Raw genomic sequence first — 26438 nt, 5'->3', positions numbered from 1 at the left:
TATGTTGACAACATTTTTACACAGGTACCTGATGTCAGACATCTGCAGGAGCTGAAGGAGGCATTTGAGCGAAATTCTGTGTTGCGTTTCACTTACGAGATGGAGAAGGATGGGAAGCTGCCCTTTCTAGATGTAACAGTCATGGAAAGGAGCGGAGGTTTCCACACTGCAGTCTACACTAAGGAAACAAACATAGGAATGTGCCTCAATGCCAACAGTGACTGCCCAGACAGGTACAAGAGGAGTGTCGTTAACGCTTATGTCGACCGTGCTCTCAGCCACAGCTCAGGATGGAAGCAAGTCGATGAAGAACTCTGTAGGGTAAGGCAGGTCCTAGTCAACAACGGCTTCTCCAATGGTTTCGTTGAAGACATCATAAGAAGGAAGGTGAAACGCCATGCAACCTCTGAAGAGACAACTAACACAACACCTGTACCCCCTATTAGACTATTTTACAGGAACTTCTTTTACACAGCTCATAAAACGGAGGAAAGGGTCCTGAAAGATATTGTTAATAGAAACGTTATCCCTACAGACAAAAATCAGAAGATACAATTGACGATCTACTAGGAGGTATGGCAAACATCTCAGTTGGGCAGTGAGGGACAACTTGGCTTTATATATTTTAATTCTACTACTGTACCGTGAGGCGTTCCTGGTAACCTTGCAATACCAACTGGTTTCTGAGCAAAAGCTAAAGTCCAGTCGGCACAAGGGCAATAAAGAGAAACAGGAACATTTGTGGAAGCTTTGGGACCGTTACGAGGAAAAACAGGTAAGCACCTCAGTTCCTCAAGGAATGTTCGCGTTTTATCCCAGGAAGTTCCTGAACTAGAATTAGAAAACAGCAGTCTGTTTACTGGTTGTTATTTTACTTAAGTTAGCTGTAAATGATAATGTAAAAATATCCACTGAGCTCTGATTAAGACTTTATGACCATGTAATCTATGTTTTGCTCCACTACTCACTGGTTGAGTATGGTGTGCATAATAAATTGGCCTTCTTCGGTGGCGCCTTAATTGTTTCTAAATGTGTTTCAAACTCACACTGTATCTTGTGCTACCCACTCTGCCAGCTCAAGTTTTACTACAATGTACCTCTTAATATATGTTATGTACTCTCACAACCCAATGTACCTTCTTTTATATAAATAAATATATTTCAACTGTAAGGGGTATGGTTTGCACCTTGTTATTCTAATAATGGATGTCTTCTCTGATAAGAGTTCAATCCCCGACCGTCCAAATGGTTGGGCACCATTCCTTCCCTCCCCGCGCCATCCCAAATCCTTAACCCAAATGCTATATAATCTTTTGACTTGGCGTTTTCCCCCCTGATAGTTCTCTTCCCTTCCCTTCTCTGATAAGAGTGCGCTTTGTTAACACAGTAATACAAACAGTGCGCTAAGCACTGTTAATGGACGCGTTAATTATATGATCAAGTGCCATGTATTTATTCAGACGAGAACAGCAAGGAACACAAATCAGCGAAAAAAAGGGTTTGTATGTACAAACTTCTCAGTGAACGAAGTTGTTTCTAGTGCTGTATCCGAAACTGCAGTAGACGATTTGACCAGTCCCCGCGTCTCTCACGTCTCTCTCACGGTCACGTCTCTCCGCCGTTACCTGCGTGTCACGGCCTCTGTGGCTGGGAACGAGCTTTGGGTTGAACTGGTTTCCTTTCTTCCCTTTTCCAGGGTTCGGGTCTCCCAGGTTGTCCGCAGGGTTATTCGGACCAGCCAGCCTGCGGTCTATCCCCGTGCCCACGATGTTCGTAAAGTTTGCTGCACTGGCTGCCGTCTCTGGTAACATGTCTTGGGCTGACACTCTGGCGCGAAGTTTTTAAGAGGTCGAACTGGCTGCTCGCTACCTTGTCAATGTTCCTGGGCCTAGTCGGGGGGTCATATATACTTATATACATGTTTACTTATAATTTCGTTATGAAATTTAATTATTTCAGAGTAAAAATAGGTTTGATCATGTTCGTGTAGCACCAACATTACAGTAAGTAAATATAGCATATTTCTTCATTACTTACGTAATGCTAGGAGGATTTGGGTACTTTTGGGTAGATTTGGGTAATTCTATGGACCGCTAAGAACTCCACTCGCTTGACTGATGTCGCCAGCGTATAATGCATTCATATCAGCCCGGTTAGCTCAAGGGAGCCTTCGGGTCTCACCCAGAAAATGACGTTTTATTACATTCAATGCTGGTGATTTACTTTACCCATATTTTTTTGTAAAAATGAATCCACTCAGTATTCTTAATTAGAAGCTAATATTTTGCCCAACATCATTCACATTCTCCGTGGCAGTCTCCGTGGTGTAGTGGTAAGACACTCGCCTGGCATTCCGCGAGCGCTATGTCATGGGTTCGTATCCTGGCTGGGGAGGATTTACTGGGCGCAATTCCTTAACTGTAGCCTCTGTTTAACGCAACAGTAAAATGTGTACTTGGATGAAAAAACGATTCTTCGCGGCAGGGGATCGTATTAAGCTTGTCATTTAAGTTTATCATGCCCGAAACGCTTTGCGTAATAGTGGCTTTAGGCATTGTATGTACTAGCTCTACCTATAAGTCAAACAATCCTTGTAAATATTTATTGTATGTATGTACCTTACCTAAATAAAATTGTATTGTATTGTATTGTTATTCCAGGGACCTGCCCGAAACGCTACGCATACTAGTGGCTGTACAAGAATGTAACAACTCTTGTATATATCTCAAAAAAAAAAAAAAAAAAAAAAAACATACTATGCTTTGTATAAATAATAAAACTGTGCACCCCAATTTTATTAAGACCATAATATGAAGTGCTCAAATAAAAAATTACTATATTGCATTATATATTTTCATTACTTGTTTTATAGTAAAGAACAGGAAATTTTGAAGTTAAACATAACTTTCCACACATGATAATAAAGTGTACCGTGCATTAGCTAAAAAACTGCAAGCTGGCAGTGACCGTAGCATTTGGCACTACTGTATGATCAGTGGCGGATCTCTACACGCATCTAATACTTAAAAAGTAAATAAGTACCGTACATAAATTACAGTGGAATCTTGCATAAACAGAACCTGTTTCAGGAGAACATCTGATGCACTGTGACAGTTACAATCTGGTTTGTGTTGGATACAATGGATTAGTTGTCTGGATAAAATACACAACTCAGAACTTCATCCATGTTGATAACAATTAATAAATGCAAGAATGATTTTCCATAATGAAACTTCTCAACTAAAAGATTTTTGTATGGAAGTTTACATACAACATACTGTATTACCTTCTGGTCAATAGTTCTGATACAGCAGCAAAAAGATCAAAATGTTTCAGCTGAGCACCCTCATGTTGGGAATGTGGTGGAAAAACATTTTCAATTTTATTTTCTAATAAAAAAAATTCAATTTACTATACTGTATATGAATAGCACCTTTTTGAGCAGATTTATTTGGTTGCCCACAAAGAAAGATCCTCTTTGCCTACAGATCAAAATCAAATTCTAATACTAGCAGAGGGAAGCACTACAGAATGTACTGCAAGATGAGCTCAAACATTTTGGGAAAGGGTGAAACACAACTATGAATGTTAAGGTGTATGTTACCACTGACTCCCACACTGACTATGTAATAAACCATAGAGACAGCACGAGTTACAAATCTACAACTCAAACTGTTAAAACAAACTTTCTGAAATACAATTAATAAGTGTAGAGAACTAATAAAAAAACAATGACTGAAGAAGCAGGTCTATAAATAAGGCATGGAGAGGAGGATGAGTGGCAAGATTTCAATACAAATTTACATTATTGAAGTACTGTACATACTGTACAAGTGGTTAGAGTATTGGATGGTTAAGAAAACTGAAAAAATGAGAACTAAGGAGTACATTTGGGAGGTTAAATAAAAACTTTGGGTAGAATATTTGCACAGTGGAGAAATTTATGTTTACACCAGACAGCCTGGAGGGTGTTCTGTTATGGCCACCCAATTCAATGGAAACTCTCCAAGATGACAAGATAATGGAACAGATACAGGTTACCTTTCTAATACTACATTACACACTCCAGTTTTCCATTTTTTTTTTTTACAAATACATGTAAAACCCATCTTAAGATGTCCTCTTTGATGCTATGCTCACTTATTTATGCAAATACATAGTTGCATTTCATTCTCAAATTACAACATTTATTCAAATATTTTTAATTATTCCCATTTGCATTTGAGAAATACTGTATGTATCACTTTTCTAATAGTTCTTTAACCCTTAAACTGTGCATATTTAGAGCCCGAAAGCAAAAAATATTCAAATTATGTAAAAAACTTAATGTTATACAAATCTCCAATTTATTGGCTTCAGCATCATGAAACTTTGATCAAAATATTTTCAAATTTATTTTAGACAAATTTTTTAAAAAGAAGAATGTTTTGTTGATAAGGAGAACAGCTCCTATTAACTGGAACTAAGGGATAATGCAGTAATAAAGAGATGCAAGCACCTGTCCGACACTCAAAGAAGAATATACAGTAGTAGTAAGAAGTGTCCACAAAGTGAATATGCAGTTAGTGCCTTTATAGCATTGCTGAGTAATACATAATACCACAAATAATAATGAGTAAGTATGCTATTATGCTTATTTTGTTATATATCATATAAATACATTGGCCAATGTTAATATATGTTACTTTCATCAATGTCCAAAAAATATTTTTTTATGGGAATTTTTTTTAATATTTTAGTTTTTTCTCCTTTGTTTATTATCGGATTTTGTTGTAACCCTTACATCCTGGAGAGTGCATACTCATCACTAATGTGAAGATAGAATGAAATTGGTCAACAAATAAATCAGTCATAACTCACAAAACTTGGTACTTTGAATTTGTTTTGGCTGATTTTTTCACAGATTTCAAACTATTTTCTTGTTTCTTTAGGTTGTTTTGATGATTAGGGCTTTTTCACTTATATAAAGTATACCTAAATATATCCCCTAAATCATTATAATTATCCATATAGTTTATTTTTTTTTTTGGGGGGGGGGGGGTATTTTTTTTCTTGACTTCATTTCAACACACATTGACCTACAACTTTCACATATTCGAGTACAAATGCCAAACAATGTTTATTAAAACATACAATTAACTTAACAAATTAGAATTACAGTACCTTTATTCATTGTCGAGGACTTCAATTTCAATTATCTCAAACTAGTTTCAATTTTGAGTGGCTTCTAAAATTCCAGTTTGACCGATTCTCACCATTTTAACATACTGTGTGCTCAGCTGTCTGTTCTACAATCCCTTCAGAATGGATTTTTCACAAATCCTATACGTTGGAGTTATAATTTATTTTTGTCTAAATTTGCCGCTTATTTCAAATACCATATTGACGATTCTTTTTACAGAAAACTATACTGAAAACCTATATTCTAATTGGATGAAAATGAAAATCATATGCTATTCTGAGGACATAATAACACCAAATGAACAATTTGGTGAAACTCACTAGAAAGAAGACGAGAGAGATATCAAATAATATACACCTGGAAGATACTGGAGGGCCAAGTACCAAATCTACACAGTAAAATAACAACGTACTGGAGTGAACGACATGGAAGAAAATGTAGAATAGAACCAATGAAGAGCAGAGGTGCCATAGGCACAATCAGAGAACACTGTATAAACATCAGAGGTCCGCGGTTGTTCAACGTCCTCCCAGCAAGCATAAGAAATATTGCCGGAACAACCGTGGACATTTTCAAGAGGAAACTAGATTTATTCCTCCAAGGAGTGCCGGACCAACCGGGCTGTGGTGGGTATGTGGGCCTGCGGGCCGCTCCAAGCAACAGCCTGGTGGACCAAACTCTCACAAGTCGAGCCTGGCCTCGGGCCGGGCTTGGGGAGTAGAAGAACTCCCAGAACCCCATCAACCAGGTATCAACCAGGTAATTGGCAATAGTTTATATTTTTTAATCCAATTTGAAAATCTGAAGTTTTCAATATTAAATTTTAAAATTATTTATTATTTTCTTGTTTTTCAAGTTACGTTGTGATCATTTAGACAAAGTTGGAACATTTGCCTAGTTGATATGCACAAAAAATTGGAAAGTGTTTGTACATGTTTGAAAAACTTTAGTTAAGTCAAATTATGTTTTGCGCGGTTTAAGGGTTAACCACTGCATACAACACGCTCCATGGAGCACATAAGCCTAACGATCAAGTCCATTTGAAAATCAAGTCTTACAAATTCTATACATTAAAGCAACAAAGTACCTTCCTGGACAAATATATATATGACAATCAGACCAACCACTTATTTTCTTTTAAAGATAAAAAGACTTTAAACTGAAAATACAATGTACAGCACATGGAAATATAATAAATCTTATTCTCTTATTTAAAATTTTTTAAATACTACTTGCTTTTCTGAAGCCTAAAACACACCAGCTACCACTACTCAACTCGTATAAATTTTTAAGCTTCAAAACGAGTACAACAATTTCTTTGGAAAGAAAAACTTCAACATAAAATATATACTGTATATATATAGTCTGCAGCGAAAAGAACACGGTTATTGTAAGACATGACTATTTGCACCAAGAACATTCAAAATGATCTAATCTATATATACAAGAAACCTAAGAATTTACTGATGAAAATAATGTTAGATGTGAATAAAATACAAATATTGCTTTCAACATTAACCCCTGTACTGCACTCAGAGGTATCTTATCTGACCGTGATATACTCACCTAGAAAATTAATTTGTTGGTATAATGTAAGATACAAAACTCACATGCGGCAACCTGGGTAGCAAATGGGTACCCCAGGCCTCCAGTGTGTCTAAACAAAATTCCCAGCATGTCCCATGGCTGCAGGTAGGCTCAATTTGAAGTGAGCAACCATGGTTGACAAACGGGTATTTAGCTTTTAGTTGCTTATGGGTTGCATGGCTGAAAAATCCCTTGGAGGATGAAATACATGATGTATTGTATAATCCTGACCTTGATAATGATATTGATGCCCCAAGACTCGATAATGACCTAACACAACAACTGGATATAAGTGATGGAAAAAGAGGACAATGATACAGTGGACCCTCGATTCAGCGAACTATGTGGGACCAACCCAAATTCGTTGCAACGATGAAATCGTTGCAACTGGAGAGGCCTATAGGCGATATTTATATAATGCAATTTTGTAGTCATATAAATCAAGAGTAATTCATTGTTATATATAGTATTACTAAACTATACATTAATGAATCATACTATATCTTTATATAACTTAGAAAAGGCATATAGTATATACAGTATTTTGCTTGAATCCTCTTGAGGTGCCATTTGTGATTATAAACACCTTGTGTGTGACGGGTTACAAAGAATGTGTCAGCATCCGTAAACAAACATTGCTATCCCCCACCACACTGGATACCAACTTGAGTGAGGGAAGGGAGGGGGAGGCACTGAGGGAGAGAGGCAGTAAAGGGGGAAAGAAGAGAGAGGGGGGGGGGGGGAAGGAGGGAGGAAGGGAAAGAGGTAGTGTGGGACAGAGGGAAGAGAAGCAATGAGTGTGTGTTCATCGAATCGGGTGAGTAAATCCAGCCTGGGAAGTGAAAGTCTTAACCTAAGATTCGCGGAATTGAGGGTCCACTGTACAACGAAAATTGTGCAGTATGAGAATTACACCACTGTTGCCACCGCATGCTAGGTCAACACCACTTCTAGTGTTTCATATCAACAGCTGTGCCATCTGGCATTCCTCTACCCCATGAATATGTGGAAGATCACTTTTTCCGGGTTCAGCAACACTGGTTCGGATACTGGTAGCATAGATGAACCTAGTGGCAGTGGCTCTCATTGTTACTAGGAAAAGGTTTGCAATGTCGGTAGCTTGCCCTGCAAAGCAGAGGCATGTGATGAGCCATGGAGAAATTGAGGGAAGAGTGGCTTCAACTGCAACAGTTTGAGGTTGCATACAATGTAGAAGAGCTTCATCATCCAGCCAATGTTGATATATCATAAGATTGAGCCATGACACTGGTGCCACCATGAGCAGCACAGGTGTACTCGTATGGGAAGATTGTGACTTTTGTACCAGAAATACCTACATTTGATGATACAGATGTAGGTGCTACAGACATTCTCCTGTATACTGGGGAAAATTCAAGTGAGAATGAGCATTTTATGGCTTATTTTAAAAGAGCCATTCATGAAACATCTTACTGGAGAAACCAAGCACTACTCGGTGAAACTAATTACAGATGGATTATTACCATTTTCATGTTTGCTATGTTGGAAAGACACCACTGTACCTGAAATGTATGTATTTTTTGTGCTGTGTACTCACACTAAGGCCCATTATGACAGTGAGAAAAGGATTCCAAAGTACAATCTTTTCAGATGTAATAGGAAACACAGGCTACAGCGTGGGATCAGCCTGTACATCAAAGACACACTCATTTGCACAGAACTGCTAAATACCACAAACAATATGATGGAAGTGCTGATAATCAAAATAGGAATTCCTGACAGTTAAAACAGCAGAGATTCCACCACTTCACAAAGGAGATAGTAAAGCAAATGCAAAAAATTATAGACCAATAGCTCTAATTTTGCACATCATAAAATCTTTGAAAGTGCTAAGAAGATTAGAAATTGTGTGTGATCACATCATCTACATAACCCCGGGCAACACGGGTTCAGAATAGGGCGATCCTGCCTCTCTCAGTTGCTAGATCACTATGACATGGCTTTGGGTGCCATGGAAGACAAAATGTAGATGTAATATACACACACTTTGCAAAAGCTTTCGTCAAATGTGACCATAGTGTTATTGCGCACAATAATTTTCCCAGATCATCCACAGTGAAAAGCTCAGTCCTCAAAGATAAAGTAGTTGCTCCGGCACTTTTCCTCATCCTCATATCATACCCTAATTCAGTAAAAATCGTGGCCGGATAAAGTTATCTCCCTATCCGGCCAAAATGTCCATAGAAGCCAGTGAAAAAGTTAATCTGGAAAATGTGCTCATCCGGCAAGGGGTCCTTCCCATATAGTCTGGATTAACAAACTTCGACAGTATTTTCAGTTTCTGTTTTCAAATGGAAATGAAGAGGAGAGAGATGTGTAATAATTTACACGTGAAAAATATTAGAGGAACTGATTCCAAATCTGAACACGGAATTACATCACATGAAACCAGTGGGCATGGCAGGATGTGCAAAATAGCCATACTGAAAAGCTGAGGTGCAATAGGTACACTGAGGGAGAACTATCAACATCAAGGGCTGAGGACTTTTCAACACTCCCACTACACTAATAGGGATTGGGAGGGTAAAGACGTTAGCTCCATACCCAAGCTCGTGGAGGCCATCTGTCAGTCTTAGACAAACATCTCAACGGAACCCCCTATGAAACTTGACTCTTTACTACCCAGATGCCTGCAAGCTGTGAATAAAAGAACAAGCCACCCAACCAAGTATTAAAAGGTAACTATAATATACCATTTACTATAAATATCCTTATGTAGAGTATTGTTTGTTTTGGGAAAGGGGGCCAGAGGAGGGCTCCACACACTTTGGAGGAGTACAGTACTCTTTTGATGAATGTGTATGACTGTGTAAATATTATTATAGAATGAAAATTGAATAAGTTGTATTGACAAACATTTTTAGTAGACACATTAGTGATATGTGCATCATTATTAGCAATATTACACACAAAAATAAGAAAACAATATTATTTGATAAAAATCACAAACAAATATTTGTGGCAATTTGTGGGTCTTGAATCGTCCACACGACCGGCTTCAGGAGTCTCCTGCATTAGTACTCAAGATCTTGTGACATCGCACAACTTCTCCATTTCACTGAACCGAAAGTAAGTGGATTTTGGAATTTTTTTGAATTTACATGAGGGAGGGATTTTAACAATAAAGTGTATTAAAAGAAAAAAATTGAGGGAATAATATTTTTTTTATGTGCACCATGGATTTGTCATATTAAACAGCCGTGCAGTACATGGGTTAAGGATAATTAATAAAAACATTAAAAATGCAATGGCAGGTGTACACTATCATTGGGATAAAGCCTTTTTAATAATCTTAATTAAAAATCATGATACAAAATGAAGGCCATAAGTCAGTTTGAAAAACCTTCTTGAATGTACAAATGTTATGATATTTAGGGTTACAATCTGAACCATCAGTTTACAGTTAGCAACTTGTACTAATTTAATGCACACCTGACATAATAAAAGGGCAGGAAGTTCATTGTCAATTCCAAACTTACCTTTATATATGTTAATAACCAAACTTTCTATACAGTTGCTAAATATCACTCAAAATCAAATTTCTAAAGATAAACTCTTTCAAAATTTGGCCCTTGTTCACTTTTATATAGGCTTTCTTACTCACAAGACACTGACAGGCTGTTGGATGAATTTCTTCCTCTGAAGCATCTTCAACTTTTCTCACAGAATAAAATTGTCAGATTTATGTTATGCATATAATGAAATAGTAATTATCAGGGGACTGACAATGACAACTCAGAAACTCCAGGATTAAACTCTGAACAAGTTTGAGTTCATACATCTGTGGTTTAGCTATACACACTACATGTAAAACCCTTTGATTATCACAAAGTTAAAAAAGTAAACAAGTTCTGCATCTAAGTTATTTAGTTTTGGTCTCATGTGACTGCATAGGGCCCATGTGGTTGAAATCATGGATTTGTAAAGCCCACTGAATGGCCAGTAGACAGTCTTGATAGTAAGGGGGGTAAAACATTGATTAAGATAGAAACTTCTACAGAAATCTTAACAAGAATAATAGTTGTTAGCTTATTATGACAAACAGGTGGATCATTAAGTTAAGGGATAAAGGCTATCTACAGTGTAAATAAAAATGGAAGAATGCCCTAGTTACCCCAGTCTTGGGATAAAAACTACTGCATTGAATATTTAAGAAGACAGTTTCAAAATGAAATATGCATTAAGCAATAATTTCCACATTAAAAACTGTACTTCAAGAAAGCATTAATGCAAGGAGAAAATTTATATGATATTTTAAGGTTAGCTTCTAGAAATAATTTAGTATAAAAAAAAAGATTAAGCAGAGGCACTATGATCCAGCAAAGTCTATTCACAATGACCAACACAGTCCACCATACATCACTCTCTGGTCTCTGTTCAAATCGAACAAAGACATTTTTATTCATCTGAATCATACACATAATACATAACTGAAGCATCACAAATTATGTTTGTAAAGTCTGGGTGTGTTTTGTGATGTCTCATCTCGCTATCCAGTATCTAAAACATTCTATACATTTCTGCAAAATATGTATTAAAAGAATTGCATCATTTCTTCTTATTTTGTAATATGGCAGTATGTATGTTCATGTTTTTTTTGTTCTAAACCATAGCTAACATTATTTTTCTGTAAGAGATAACTCGAGGATACGCTTTAATGTCTCTTCTTCTTGCCGTCGGCGTGCTTCCTCCTCTTCCTGGTGTCGCTGTGATAGTGAGAGTGCCATAGCCATCTCTGAATCCAATATGCTTCCCCCTGGAGTAACTGCCAAGCCTCCTGGAACAGCTATATCCCCTTCTGGCTCAATTTGGAATCCACAATCAGTCACTCCTGTACCAGAGGGTCGTTGGATGTTTGCCCCCATACTGAGAGCAAGCGATTCTTCTATAGCCCTAAAATATAACAAAAATAAGGCATCAAGTTACATGTAATGCTCTTGGTCACTACCTTATCCAGGGTCTGCCCAAGTCACTGCTGAAATCCCAGGCTCTTGTCAACCTTTGCTCCACCGTGCCAAGAAACTTTGTAAACCATTGGGGAGAAGAGGGGTGTGAGGTTCTCTCAATTTACCAAAGTAATTTGCTGGAGTGTTGAGTGGTTCTTTTTATCACTATATTGAATTACAGCAAATGATTGTTTTATTGCTGGATAGAGAAAACTCTAAACTATCATCCATCCCATACTAAATGGCAAGACCATTGGCAAAGTTCCCAGTTATAGTGGGCTGAAGGTCGACAAAAGCCTGGAATATTACCAGGGTCCTGGAAGAATCCTGGCTGACAGCTCAGGAAGAAACCGAAAGGTCTTTTATCGGTAATTATCAAGAAAAATGTTGTAATCTTTAATACTGTGTTCCCAGAAGAAACCCTATTACTCCTTTAGGGGTGGTTTCATAAAACTTTATCCAGATATTTATTATTATTAAATATTAAATAAGATGGTGTTAGAATGTGACTTGTGAAAATGGCAATGAAAATATTAAAGATATACATGGGAGAATGTATTAATCATAAAAAAAATTCTTTATGCCATGGAGAGCTAGTTACGAATACTAAACAACACGAATATTAAATATGGCCAAGTGTTGACACTCGTGAGGGTGAGTTAGGAAGACCTAATTTGAGGGGGGGGGAGGTGAACAGGAAGGAGATATGTGATCTCACTCTGTCCAGTGCCATGTCTTGTCTGGCAGTCTGTGGCACAGACTTTGTGCAGCTTCACAGCCTGTCTAACCTGTCAGTATCTTGACAGTCTGTCAGCTGTTATATGGTTGAGTGTTACTCTTTGTGTTCTGTTCGACAGAAAACTGAGTATCCACCGTCCTACTTTACCAGTTATTCCCATTTACCTCATTTTGTGTGCTATCATTCCATGGTCACATTTATCAAATGCCTTTGCGAAGTCCATGAATATCACATCTGCATTCTGTTTTTCTTCTAATGCCTCAGTGATTTTGTCGTAGTGGTCAAGTAGCTGTGAGAGGCTTGTTCTTCCTGCTCTAAATCATGTTGGCCTAGGTTGTGGAGGTCAGTGGTTTCCATGAAACTGGAGACCCGACTCCTGATCACTCTCTCGAATACTTTTATTATGTGGGACGTAAGTGCAACTGGTTTATATTGGTCTTAGCAGTCCCTGTGGCGCAGTGGTAAAACACTTGACTGGCGCTTCACAAGCGAATTGCCTGGGTTCGTATCCTGGTCAGGGAGGATTGACTGGGCCCCAATCCTTAACTATAGCCTATGTTCACCCAGCAGTGAATGGGTACCTGGTTGCTAAACGATTTGGCGGGTTGTATTCCAGGTTAAATTGGGATTAAGGACACACAAAAATCACAATTGCGTGATGCATCAAATGAACAAATCCACAAGGGCATTGTTGTGGATTAAAGTGAGGATGAAAAAGGCAGAACAGCTTGTTGGCAGAGCTTGAGTGCATTGGGGGAGTTGTGTAAAACCCTGGTTTGTGCCTCGGAGAGGCTGCAGGATCCAGTAAGTTCAGTAGAACTTCGGGAAGCCTTGTAATACTATCATCGCTAACTAATAGCATGATCATATATATTATGGCATTTGTAGGCGATGCTGTGGTCAAAAGCTGAACAGCAGTGCTGTGAGCTCGTGCTGCGTGCGCCAGCCTTGGTGGCTTGCTCAATACTGACGCTCTCACACCCATGAATGTTGGCATGGATTTTTTTCTAGGTGGCATCTGGCAACTATCGGTCGTGGCTGCACTAAAGCTGCCCCTATCCCAGGCGGGGAGTTTAAACTATAGTGCTAGACACGAAATCATATACAGTGGCACCTCGACTTACGATTGTTCCTACTTACGATAATTTCGAGTAACGATACGACGAGTTTACAAGTTTCATCGAAAAATGCGACTCGACATCCGATGGTGTCATCGACTTACGATATTTGTTGGTACACGTTCGGGTCGACCGAGCACGTGGTTCCCGGTCACGCGGCCGACCTGCCTCAGTTTACTACAGCTGCCCGCTTAGTGACGATCGCGCCTACAAGAAATTTTGCTTTTGTGGTGATTTTTTTTGCATTTTGAACATTAAAGTAATTATTATATATCACGCCATGAGTCCCAGGAAAGTCATTGGTAAGGCTCAACATATGAGATCCCATGTAAGGATGAACATAGAGCAGAAACAAGAGATCATTCGTAAATATGAAGATGGTGTGCGGGTTGTTGGACTGGCTAGGCAGTACAACAAATCTCAGTCAACGATATCCACCATACTGGCTAAGAAAAAGGACATTATGGGTGCTAAAGTGATGCATCATTACAGACAAATGTTAAAACAAAGGGAAAAACAAATGTCTCTTGACAAATTTGTAGTGATACAAGCACTGAACCACAACCAGGTCCTAGTGGTATTCAGGCAAAACGTAGGAGAGTGAGTACCCCAGAGAAAACATCACTGCCTGATGTGATAATGGAAGGGGACTTCTCTTCCAAACAGTAACAACTTTCCTTCTCCCCCCTCATCACCATCTTCCATATGCCATCAAGAGCCCTCCATAAAGATAAGATAAACTTTGGTACTGTATTGTAGTTAGAAAAAAAACATTGTGTTCAGTATAAAATGTATTTGTATGTTAATATTTTGAAGAGTGGGGAACGGATTAATTCAAATCCCTTTATTTCTTATGGGAAAAATAGCTTCGACTTACGATCCGTCTCTGGGAACGGATTAGCATCGTAAGTCGAGGCCCCATTGTATATATATGACATGCATGGTTTCGGTTTTGCCACGGAAAGCATATATATATGATTTGTGCGGTTTAAGGGTTAAGTAAACTTTTATATTACAAGAAAAATTATAAACCTGTGCACATGTACAAAGTAATATACTCCTACCGCTGTAGCTGAGCATCTTCAGCAGTTTGCAGTCCCAAGTGTCCTGGAGTGCTGGGACGGGACCCTGGCTTGGAGTTAAGCCTGGAAACAATATAACAGAAAAGTTATAGTAGTCCACAAGAAAAAAAATGATCTCGCCTCCATTTTCATGAGTGGGTAGGCAAAAATTTGACAAGAGACAGTGAAGACAACAAAATAACACCCATCTTTCACACAGAGCACCATCACAGGGATGTAGTACCCATATACCCCTAGAACAAAAAGCTCCAGACCTGTACTTCAGCCATTTACACTGAATAAATTAAAATGATCCACACTAATTATAAAAAATCTAGCAGTGAATGTAATTAAATGCCTCCTTCTGTGGGTCCCTTCAGTGGCTTCCCGAACTATCTGCCTGGTTAACTCCAAGCCACTGGGGCCACTGCCATCAGCGACCCATAACCCTTATATGCTAAGAGTAAGTGACAAGTGTTCATGCCTTTATTTTGCATTTCCATGCTCTAACAAGCACACGATGATTATGATCAAATGCTTTGAAGTAAGACTTTTGTGAAATGCTTAACTTTATCCATTTAGACAGCTGTACCCCCCCTTTATGTCCCAAGAGCTCAAGGCTTAACTTCCTTAACACTATCGGTCACTTTGGACCGGACTCTCGTCCATTATTTTTCTCCCGAGTCCTAACCGAGGACCGGACTTGCGTCCACTACAAAAATATTTGTATAAAATTCATTTTTTATCCAATCGACCTAGGAATAGTATCAAAATAAGCGCCATTAGAATGCGCACAATTTGATACCAAAATGAAAGCTGTAACATGAAGCTTGATGTCCGAACACTTATATGATTATAAATAGATTTTTGGTCAAAATTTTAAAATATTTGTTAAAATTCTATTTATTGTGCTATTATGTTGGGACTAGTTTTAAAATGCGCGCCTTTACGTTGCGAACAATTTGATACCAAAATGAAAGATGTAACACAAAAATTTATGTCAGAACACTGGAAAGATATAAATAATTTTGTGATGATGAGCTTCCAGAATTAAAATATTTGTTAAAATTCCAGTTATTGCTCTATTATTATGGGACTAGTTTTAGAATACGCACCTTTTTATTGCGAACAATTTGATACCAAAATGAAAGACATAACACGAAAATTGATGTTATCAAACTGAATGAGTATACACATTAGGTTGCAGTGTACAAATTGGTACTCGTTCACGGGTAACTTTAGGCTTTTCTGCGGGGAGGCACTCCAAACTTTTGTACATTATTCATACACATCTGTAGGGAATTTAATTGCAAACACAATGATACCAAAACGAGCAACGTAGCACGAGAATTAAGGTGAGAAAAATGGAACGAGTATGCACATTTTACTGATTTTGTGCGCTCACGGGTAACTTTTGCCGACTTTAGGCTTTGCTGTTGGGAGTCACGCCAGGCTTTTGGACATTATACTTATACACACCTGTAGGGAATTTAATTACGAACACAATGATACCAAAACAAGCGACGTAGCACGAGAATTAAGGTGAGAAAGCTGAAACGAGTATACACATTTAGGTGTCACCGCGCGCTTGCCTGCACGCTCGCCCGCACGTTGGGTGCATGACCCTTAAGTTGACCGCGCGCCTGCCCTAGTGAGCGATAGTGTTAAAAGAGCATTGCAACAAGCAGGACAACACCCTACCACCACAGGAAATTCCCTACCAACACAGGAAATGCACAGGTTGAACAGTGTAATAGAATCATATAGAATTCTGTTATATGAAGGAAGGCCATACATTTAAAATTGAAGTCACACAATCTAGCAGAAAAACATTAGGAACTGGTGCTTCCAGATGTACTACACTCCATTAGATCTCTGTCATTTACTTCAACTAAAACAACCCAACATGAGCATTTTTTTTTTAATTTCAGCGATGCTCTACTCATGGAAGTTCATTACCATTGTGGTTTATGTCTCCTGGTCCAGTGCTATTTCAACATTTTGTTTTGTCTAGTATGACTGACCCTCTAGTTGACCAGGTTGAGCTCAATGATGTAAATCCAACTTATGCAAGCATTAAGTATCCCCATAGATGCCAATCTATAGTACCTATCCGTGATTTGGCTCCATGTCCAATGAGTCTGGCAACTCTTATGAAGTAGAATGATGTTGGGCTTATCACAAGAATCAACCCTCTCCAGTCTATGATATAGGGACAAGAATGATGAACTTCCCACCTACACCTAGTATTCAAGGTTGTTAATTGACATATGGGACACCCAATAACAATAGTCCACCTTCTCCGGGAAAACTCAAAGTCTGCCCGGGTGCAAAGGCCTCTTGATCATTATGACTGGGATTAAGATCATGTAGTGTAGTAATAAGTGTGTTGATGAGAAGTATTGATTTCAGTATTATCTGCTGTATTCACTTATTATTAGCAAACACTCTAAAGGAAGGAAGAATGTCATATTTATAAATATCTCCTTCATTAGTTCTTGTTGTTCTGGTTCCAAAATTGGCACACACAAAAAAAACACCATATGAGACCAGAAGGCATGGCAGAATGTGTAAAATAGCCTCACTGAAAAGCAGAGGTGCAATAGGCATGCTGAGGGAACTCTATCAACATCAATGGCCCAAGACTTTTCAAAACTTTTCCCCACTACACATACAGGGCATAACTGGCCAACCTCTTGCAGTGTTCAAAAGACAACTCAACAAGCACATTCAAAGAATACCTGATCAAACAGGCTGTGACTCATATGTCAGGTGGCGAGCAGCTGCACTGAACAGCCTAGTTGATCAGACCACCAACCAGGAGGCCTGGTCAGAGACTGGGCCACAAAGACATCAATCCTCAAAATCTCAAACAGGTAGTCAACAGGTAGGTAGTTATCACGCAGGTAGTCAACTGGCAGGTAGTCAGGTAGGTAGACAGGTAGTCAACCGGAAGGTAGACAGGTAGTCAACCGGTAGGTAGACAGGTAGTCAACCGGTAGGTAGACAGGTAGTCAACCGGTAGGTAGACAGGTAGTCAACCGGTAGGTAGACAGGTAGTCAACCGGTAGTCAACCGGTAGGTAGACAGGCAGTCAACCGGTAGGTAGACATGTAGTCAACCGGTAGGTAGACAGGTAATCAACAGGTAGACATGTAGTAAACAGGTAGGTAGACAGGTAATCAACAGGTAGGTAGACAGGTAATCAACAGGTAGACATGTAGTCAACAGGTTGGTAGGGTTCATTATTACGACAATTTGTAATTCCCCTCTGATACCTTTGATTCGTGTTATTTCAGATATCATGTAGGAAACCAATTTGAATAAAACTGGAAAACCGAATTCAAGTACAGTATCATTTATTTCCATCCAGGTCAGGTGCCATAGGCACAATCAGAGAACACTATCTGAACATCAGAGGTCCACAGTCGTTCAATATCCTTCCAGCATGTATAAGAAATATTGCCAGAACAAAATTGCAAATCAAGAAATGTAAGGAAGAGGTTCTTTCTTGTAAGGTGTATGTGAACAGTGTTTGGAACTGGCAGCTAACAGTTATAACTGTGTTGGTTTGAAGGGAAAAACATTCAAACCTCTGCCAGTGATGTGGCTAATTATGTCCCTGAACAGTACAGTCACTGATTTTGATTTGCATTACAGGGGTTCCATGGGTAGATAGTGATAAAAGTATATATGTGACATAACACTAAATTATACCATGCACTTTAACTGAAGCAAATTGTGAGAGCTTTATTTACTGACCCTGGTTGCCTAAGAGCTGGTCTGTGGTCAGCCTGAAGTGCCTCCCAGATGTCCACTTGGTCTTGCTCAGTGCCAGCTTCTACTAGAGACTGTTGGATGGCATACTGCAACAGAGCATCATCTTCATCCATGCTTAACTGTACGTGCTGCTCATCAGAATGACCTACAATTAAAAAAAGGATACGATTTGATTAGTAAATTACATATAAAGAGCAAATCTACACAGTAAAATAACAACATACTGGAGTGAACAGTATGGAAGAAAATGCAGAATAGAACCAGTGAAGAGCAGGGGTGCCATAGGCACAATCAGAGAACACTGTATAAACATCAGAGGTCCATGGTTGTTCAACACCCTCTCGGTGAGTGTAAGCGAGTGTAAGAAATATTGCTGGAACAACCATGGACATCTTTAAGAGAAAACTACACAATTTTCTCCAAGAAGTGCCGGACCAACTGGCCTGTGGTGGATATGTGGGCCTGCAGCCCGCTGCAAGCAACAGCCTGGTGGACCAAACTCTCACAAGTCAAGCCTGGCCTTGGGCCGGGCTTGGGGAGTAGAAGAACTCCCAGAACCCCATCAACCAGGTAAATAAACTACAGTACATTACAGGCCATCCCCACTTTATGAACATTCACTTTACGAACATTTGTCCAAACAAACATTCTCTCGGGTCCCCCTGTAACCCTGTGTGAAAAATTCCCCACTAATTTGCATAAACCATTGTATATTAATTTTGTAATACCCTGTACTACAACAACATAACAACCCATCTTCAACCAACCAACCCCAATCTAACCTAACCTTATAGACATTAACCACAAGTTACTTAATGTACTCTAACTTACCCTACCATAATCTACCCTAACCTGTCTGAATTGCGACTAACTCCTAAACATACTTCGACTCACAATCTAAGTCTCTTGACTAAACCACACACTTTTCATAAAACAGTAACACTTAGATACCACCATTAACACAACTCCTCATCTTTGCCATACTTTTAGATGTGGAGTCGGTTTCCACTCGTATGTTTATTTTCTCATTATCCACACACCAACATTAGACATCGATATCTTCTAGTCTATGCCAAATTATGAACACATTGATGCACCACTGTGAGTGCCGCATTTATCAATATTCACACAAGACACCTGGTGGCCAGGACCAGGGTTTTGGCTCATGGTTCCTCGTAGGCATGAGAACTGTGACTGAAGACCCCAAACTAATACAGCACATATCAGTTCAGACAGCTTCAGGGAACCAACAGGGCTCCCCACAGAAATTTGGCTTTTAATACACTTAAAACATAAATTGGGTCTTTCCTTCACCTATATTTTAGTAGCAGTTTTTCTTGCAGACAATTGTTACTGAAAATGACAGAAACAGGCAAGATCAATGATTGATTCTAGCATGAATCTTCTCTATATTTCTCATGTTCTTCACTTAAGAAGGAAGTTGAAAAATTTAACTCTCCAAAGTTTATTTTACAATTTTATTATGGCATGACACTAAGGTGTATTTTGCTGACCTTGTCAACATTTTCAAAGGTATAGTGGAAGTGAATATAATTCAGCTGGAGAAACCGAATATATAACCAATAGCAAGGTGAGGAAAAGTGATGCATGGGTCTAGAGGCACACTGCAGTTTACCTATCTTACATGTTCCAATGATGGCTGCCTTGGTCTCCCATCTTCAAGACAAAGACGAGAAAAAAATTGAAATATTCTACTTATTCACTGAATTTTGCTGAATTTGATTAATCATTACTTACCAATCTTTGTGTAGTGTGCAGGAGGCTCAAACACAGCTTCATCTATAATGCATGCAAGTCTGTCCTCTTCACTTATTGTGGATACATTGTCTATGCCCTCATCAACACCGAATATATTTCCAAATGTGATTCTTGCTGTTAATACGTGGAACAGAGGAATTTCTGAAAAGTACAATTGAGTATTAAGTCATAAAATGCACTTAAAGATATACATGCATTTCTGTCCATACGAACAGATAAACAGACTGGTTTTTTGATCTGGGAGATCTTGTGCAACAAATCTACTTAATTTCTATGAAACAGATAGATTTTACAGGAAGGAGATGGTTGGCATGACTGTACTGTATTTATCTGAACCTAAAAAAAGGTTTTTGACCGAGTCCCATATAAAAGGTTGTTCTGGAAATTGAAACATACCAGAGGAGTGACAGGGAGGTTTTTAACATGGATGATAAAAATTTTAACCGACAGAAAAATAAGAGCAGTAATCAGAGGCAATGTATCGGACTGAAGAAATGTCACGAGTGGAATACCACGAGGGTTCAGTTCTTGCACTGGTAATATTCATTATCAACATTAAAACAACAAAAAGGAGGGAGCTAGTTTACTTCCTTCCTTGAGGGGGAGGAGACAGAGCAAACTACTCGCTGGGAGGCTGTTTCACAATTCGGTTGTTTTCATTGATGGAAGTTCTTTTGGCAATTTTAGGGATGCAGTTTTCTGTTTAACCATGCAGTGGTTTCTTTTGATTCCCTTATCTTTCCGGTGCCTTCCCTAGGTGGTGGCAAAGATGATAACCTTTAAATGTAAAATGATCATATGCCCTCGCTCCCTGCACCTCTCCGAGGGGGGTCAGGTTCTGGCTCGTGGTCTGCGATAGGCAAACGGAACTCCGCAACTGATGGCACTAAGTAGTATGGTACTGATCAGTATGTGTTGGCTTCCCTCAGAAAATCCAGTGTAGGCCACCTTAGTGGGAAGTCTTCCATTTTGATCAGGACACCATGGCAGGGTCCATCATCTCCTGGCTCTCAACCACGCTCAACAAGCCACCCCCCTCCCCCCCAACAGTCATTGACTTAACACCTTTGTTCGGGAGGGACCAATATGACATCCAAAATTAACTCTGCAGATGTTCAGGAGTTGTAGCGATGTAGGTGAAGTCCAAAAATTAATAAATGTTAAAATTATATTTTTTATCCGATCATTTTGGGACATGTTTTAAACTTTGCGCCAATGCCTTCTCATTATCTGTTATGAGCCATTTGGCAGTGAGTTTGTTGAAACTGAAACAGTAGGTGAGGATGAGATTGAAAGTTAGGGAAGTGATGATTTTGATGTTCATACTGCCACAGGCTCACGTGGTCATACTACGAAACGGCAATGTTCTGGTCAAGCCTGGTCAACTGACTACACTCCACCATTTGTAGAAAGTTTTACTGGAACACCAGGCTTGACTGTACCATTACTATTCACTCCTCTTGGATTTTTACAGTTATTTATTACACGAGATTTGTTGCAATATTTTGTATATGAAACAAACGTGTATGCATTACAAAGCAACTGCATGGCAAAGAAATGCATTTTAACAATATTGGAAAGAAAAACATTGCTAGATTTTATTTTTTTATTTTAGTCGCAACTAGGTGTTGCATCATCATAAATGGGCACAGCCGTTTATATGAAGGTTAGGTGATCCCTGCTGCAGCAGTGTGAGATTTCTACCTTTCTGAATGTACATGTATAGTCATATCCAGGGAATAGCATGGCCTTGCCTAAGGGAGCAACTAAGTGGTACAACCAAGAAATACTGTACATAAAACAACTATTAAAGAAATTAAAACAACACATTACTTACCAATTTTTACAGGAAATCCATTGGGAAGCTGCATTTGAATGAAATGCTTGAGTTTCGCAAAATGAGAAGAGCTGATGGCCATAAGATCAACAATTGGCATCACTTGCTCTTGTAATTTCAGTGGGTACTCCTCTGCCAGCCAAAGGTGAGCCTAGTGAGAAAACATTCTTAATATTTCCTGCTTACATCTAGGTCACAACATTTTCTTGTCACATTATAGCCACAAAATAACTAGATTGCTTTTTAATTTTTTAATTATTGCTGTATAGTATTGCCATCACCATCTTAATTAAAGTATGGCAAAACTGTAATTATATTTATGGGAAATTCTATCTGTAATGCATAATAGAACCATTTTTTTTTTTTTAGAAGAGTTACTAGATGAAATGAGCGTAAGCTGAGAAGACAGAACAAGCTCTTCTTCATATTTGCTTGAAATTCCAGTAAGTACTGGCCATGCATTCAATAAACATAATAAATCATTACCAAATCAGGAGAAGCACAAGCCATTACGACTATATAGCACTTGGAAGGGGTCAGGATAAGGATTTGGAATGGAACTGGGGGGGGAAGGAATGGTGCCCAACTACTTGGAAGGTCGGGGATTGAACACAGACTTGCACGAAGCAAGACCATTGCTCTACTGACCAGCCCTACCAAGTATGGATTCGTTATATCTTGAGATGATTTCGGGGCTTTTTTTTTAGTGTCCCCGCGGCCCGGTCCTCGACCAGGCCTCCACCCCCAGGAAGCAGCCCGTGACAGCTGACCAACACCCAGGTACCTATTTACTGCTAGGTAACAGGGGCATTCAGGGTGAAAGAAACTTTGCCCATTTGTTTCTGCCTCTTGCGGGAATCGAACCCGCGCCACAGAATTACGAGTCCTGCGCGCTATCCACCAGGCTACGAGGCCCATGATAATGGAGGCCCATGGAGAATAATTAAAAAAAAAAAAAAGTGTTGAAGGTAATGAAACACCATTTTCTGGGCGAGTCCCGGAGTCTTCCTGGAGCTATCAGGCTGATATGTGTTATATTAGTCTGGGGTATCAGTCAATTGGAATTCAGCCTACCGGGAACCGAGAGCCAGAACCTGCCCCCCCCCCCTCCTCAGAGAGGCAAAGGGAGCAATGGCCTATAGAAACCCCCCCTATGTGGTAGGGTGCATTCCTTGTCTGCCATCCACTGGGGTTAGCACCCAGAAAAAGTAGGCATAACAAAACAAACCCCACTAAGTAAGAAATTGCAACCGAAAACCGAACAGGGAGGCAGAACTCGCCCTACCACTTAAATTAAGGAAACAAGCAAACAAGCAAACTTCACACCTCACCGTTGCGCTGCCTGTCCGCACTCTCACGAGGGAGGTACCTTCCCCCCCCCCCCCCACCCCCCAAGAAGTGGGAGTGGGGGAGCCCCAGACCCACCTCGCAGGCTACCCAAGCCATTCAGTTCGGAGGCTGAGCATCAAAAGAAAAACGGAACCGCCGACTGGAGGGGGTTGCCAGGCAGCCTCCAGAAAATGGCATTTCATTACATTCAACGCTGGTTTTTTGAGGGAAGCCCCTATGGCTCCCTGAAGCCACATCACCAAACATAAGGAAAATAGGGACTTACCTGGAAGGTAGATGACACTCACTCCTCAACTCGAAGTCGAGACAACTGGCTGTAACCTGCGACCCAAAGCCACAAACGGACGATTAGGACAACGAACAATGATGAGATAGGATGCGGCTAGGTCCCTGTTTGACCTCCAAAATCTCCGCGCCCGAATGTTAGCCCAGGACATATTGCCGAAGACAGCAGCCAAAGCAGCAAATTTCCTAACATCATGGGCACGAGGATAGACCGCAGGCTGGCTAGACTTAATAACCCTGTGGACGACCTGGGTGACCTGAGCCCTGTAACAGGGAACGAGGGAAGCTGGATCAACCCAAAGCACATCCCCAGTGCCTCCCTGAGACAGTCTTGCTGAGAAGGCTCCCAACTACCAGCACATCAGCCATACAGTTCTGTTTTGCTTACTGAGAACCAGCGACTGAACCTGCCACCTCACAGAGGCACAAAGAGCAGGTGAAGCTCTGCACCCCACCAAGAAAGCATCCAAAATGTCAGCAAATCAATAGACCACTGCTCAGTTCATACACACCAAAGCATCAAAACTGGCAAATGAACTCCCCCAAACATTGTGAACAAATAATTGAATCTCTCAAAACTAGAACGAGCTCAATAGTACTACTCAGTAATAAGAGGCAATGTTATCAGATTGGATAAATGTTATATGAAAAAGGACATATAGACAGACGCAGACTGTGACAAAGAGGGTGAGGCTTTACAATTTTTTTTTATTTTACTTTCTCTATGAAAAGCAGTGAACTTACTTTAAAACTCTGCACTTTTTTGGAGATTTCTTTAGGTCGACCAATGTCACGGCCTTGCAAGTCTCCATCTGGATCAAAATATTCATCAGCAGTGATATTGCTTGGATTATTTAGACTATATGTCTCGCTCTGAAAAAAAAATTCTTTGTCACAAGAGAACCTTTACTCTACACATGATAAAAACTGAGACAAAATTGTTACACTCCACTTTCTTGCAACACACAAAGATACAGATTAAGACTGAAAAGATAAGAGAATTCCTTACCTCTTCCGAGGAGGAAGGAGAGTTTTGTTTTTCTTCCACTTCTGCAATGTTAAGGAACGATTGGATTGGACTTCGGGGTGAAGATTTTTCTTTGTCAGCATCAGTCAAGTGCTCAGTTCGAGTCTTCGTTACAAGTTCAACATTTATCGCGGAAAATACCTGTTTGAAATTTTGGTTACTGCCATCAGTAGTTTTAATCATATAAAGCTAGATATTGATTAATTGCCTCTGCACAAAATAGGTAAATAAAATAAATATTTGACACAAATTAATAAGTTATTTTAAAATTGTCTCCAGGAAGCTACTATGCTAAAACTCGGTATAGTACTCCATACTGCAAATTCCCAAAATTTATGTACTGTATATTAAATCTGAAGAAATTATGACAAAATATAAGGAAGGATAGGTGTCAGCCTTCAAATTGTAGACGGTTGGAGTGCAGCCAATCACAGGGGACTAGGCCTCTGACGTCGTACCCATAGAGCCAGTGGGTGCCGGCAATCCATAGCCAGGCATCAGAGCAGGGAGGACCCTTGGTTGGGATGAGTTGTGTTACCTCACCCCAATAAAGTCTGTGAAGCAATCTAAGTGTATCTATAATCCCAAGTGAGAGCCATCACCATATCTCCAACCAACCAGTAAACGAGTAGCAACACTGGTGGTAGTGGTGGGATGAGAATTTTTTCTCGGCCAGAAACTCACGTGCACACTACGGCCGGCACCACCAATGGTCACCATACACTACTCAAGCATCGTCAATATTCATCACACCAGCTTAAGGTCTTACCATTCACCCCTGCTCTAAGTCACTGTTCGCATAAAGAAAGGCACAATATTTAGCAGCATGAATCTTCCTATTTCGTGGTGGTCGAAAACAGCCCCCATCTGCATGAACCAAAATTCTGGTTCCTCTGCATTGTATGCTGGAAACCTGGTAGATAAATCCATGACGAAGATCTAGATTGCGATTGTGATCATATCGCCTCTTTTTCTTCTGTCTTCTAGTTTTGGCATATTTAATGCCTCTGTCCTTTCCTCGTAGCTCTTGCCCTTCAGTTCTGGGAGCCACTTAGTAGCATGTCTTTGCACCTTTTCCAGTTTGTTGATGTGCTTCTAAGATATGGGCACAACACAACCGCTGTATATTTTAGCTTTGGCCTAACAAAAGTCGTGAACAATTTCTTTAGTATTTCGCCATCCATGTATTTAAAAGCAATTCTGAAGTTAGAACTGCAAACAAGGATGAATAGAATTGCAAACTTTTGTTGAAACGACTCACCCAGAGCAAGCTGTAGTAGGCCGTTGCTTTGACCATTTTAATGACAATGTGATGCCTCACTAGAGACAAGTGTTATAATGAAGGGAAAAACAATCCTCTATGGATCGTTTTTTAGTGAGAAAATCAAGCAGTGAGCCACAAGCAGGTCCTAGTGATATGCAAGCAAAACGTGCCAGTGTACCCCAGAGAAGTCATCACTGCCTGATGTTATAATAGAAGGGGACTCACCTTCCAAACACCAGTGTACCCCAGAGAAGTCATCACTGCCTGATGTTATAATAAAAGGGGACTCACCTTCCAAACACTAACACCTCTCCTCCTTCCCCTCACCGTCTTCCATACGCCAACAAGAGTCATCAGTAAGGGTAAGTAATAACTTGAACATACTTTAGTACTGAAGACTTGGGTGAATTAGATATAAAATTTACTTTGTAGTTAATTTTTGGG

General features: G+C 39.7%; 1 protein-coding gene across 1 annotated transcript in view; it reads right to left on the bottom strand.

Annotated features, from left to right (window-relative positions):
- Window positions 1-9953: 9953 nt before the first annotated feature.
- Window positions 9954-26438, bottom strand: part of LOC123751206 (ankyrin repeat domain-containing protein 13D) — a 46100-nt gene continuing 29615 nt past the window's right edge. The window contains exons 10-16 of the mRNA XM_045733309.2: window positions 24713-24871; window positions 24448-24576; window positions 22069-22219; window positions 20211-20372; window positions 18435-18597; window positions 14676-14756; window positions 9954-11701 (exon numbers count right to left, since the gene is read on the bottom strand). Coding sequence (XP_045589265.2) covers window positions 11428-11701; window positions 14676-14756; window positions 18435-18597; window positions 20211-20372; window positions 22069-22219; window positions 24448-24576; window positions 24713-24871 — 1119 coding nt within the window. The 3' untranslated portion in view covers window positions 9954-11427. The remainder of the gene's footprint in view (window positions 11702-14675; window positions 14757-18434; window positions 18598-20210; window positions 20373-22068; window positions 22220-24447; window positions 24577-24712; window positions 24872-26438) is intronic.

This window comes from Procambarus clarkii, chromosome 4 (genome assembly GCF_040958095.1).
Source record: "Procambarus clarkii isolate CNS0578487 chromosome 4, FALCON_Pclarkii_2.0, whole genome shotgun sequence".
Classification (NCBI taxonomy): Eukaryota; Metazoa; Arthropoda; class Malacostraca; order Decapoda; family Cambaridae; genus Procambarus; species Procambarus clarkii.
The sequence above is the reverse complement of the archived record's forward strand: the minus strand, read 5'-3'. Positions and strand labels throughout refer to the sequence as shown.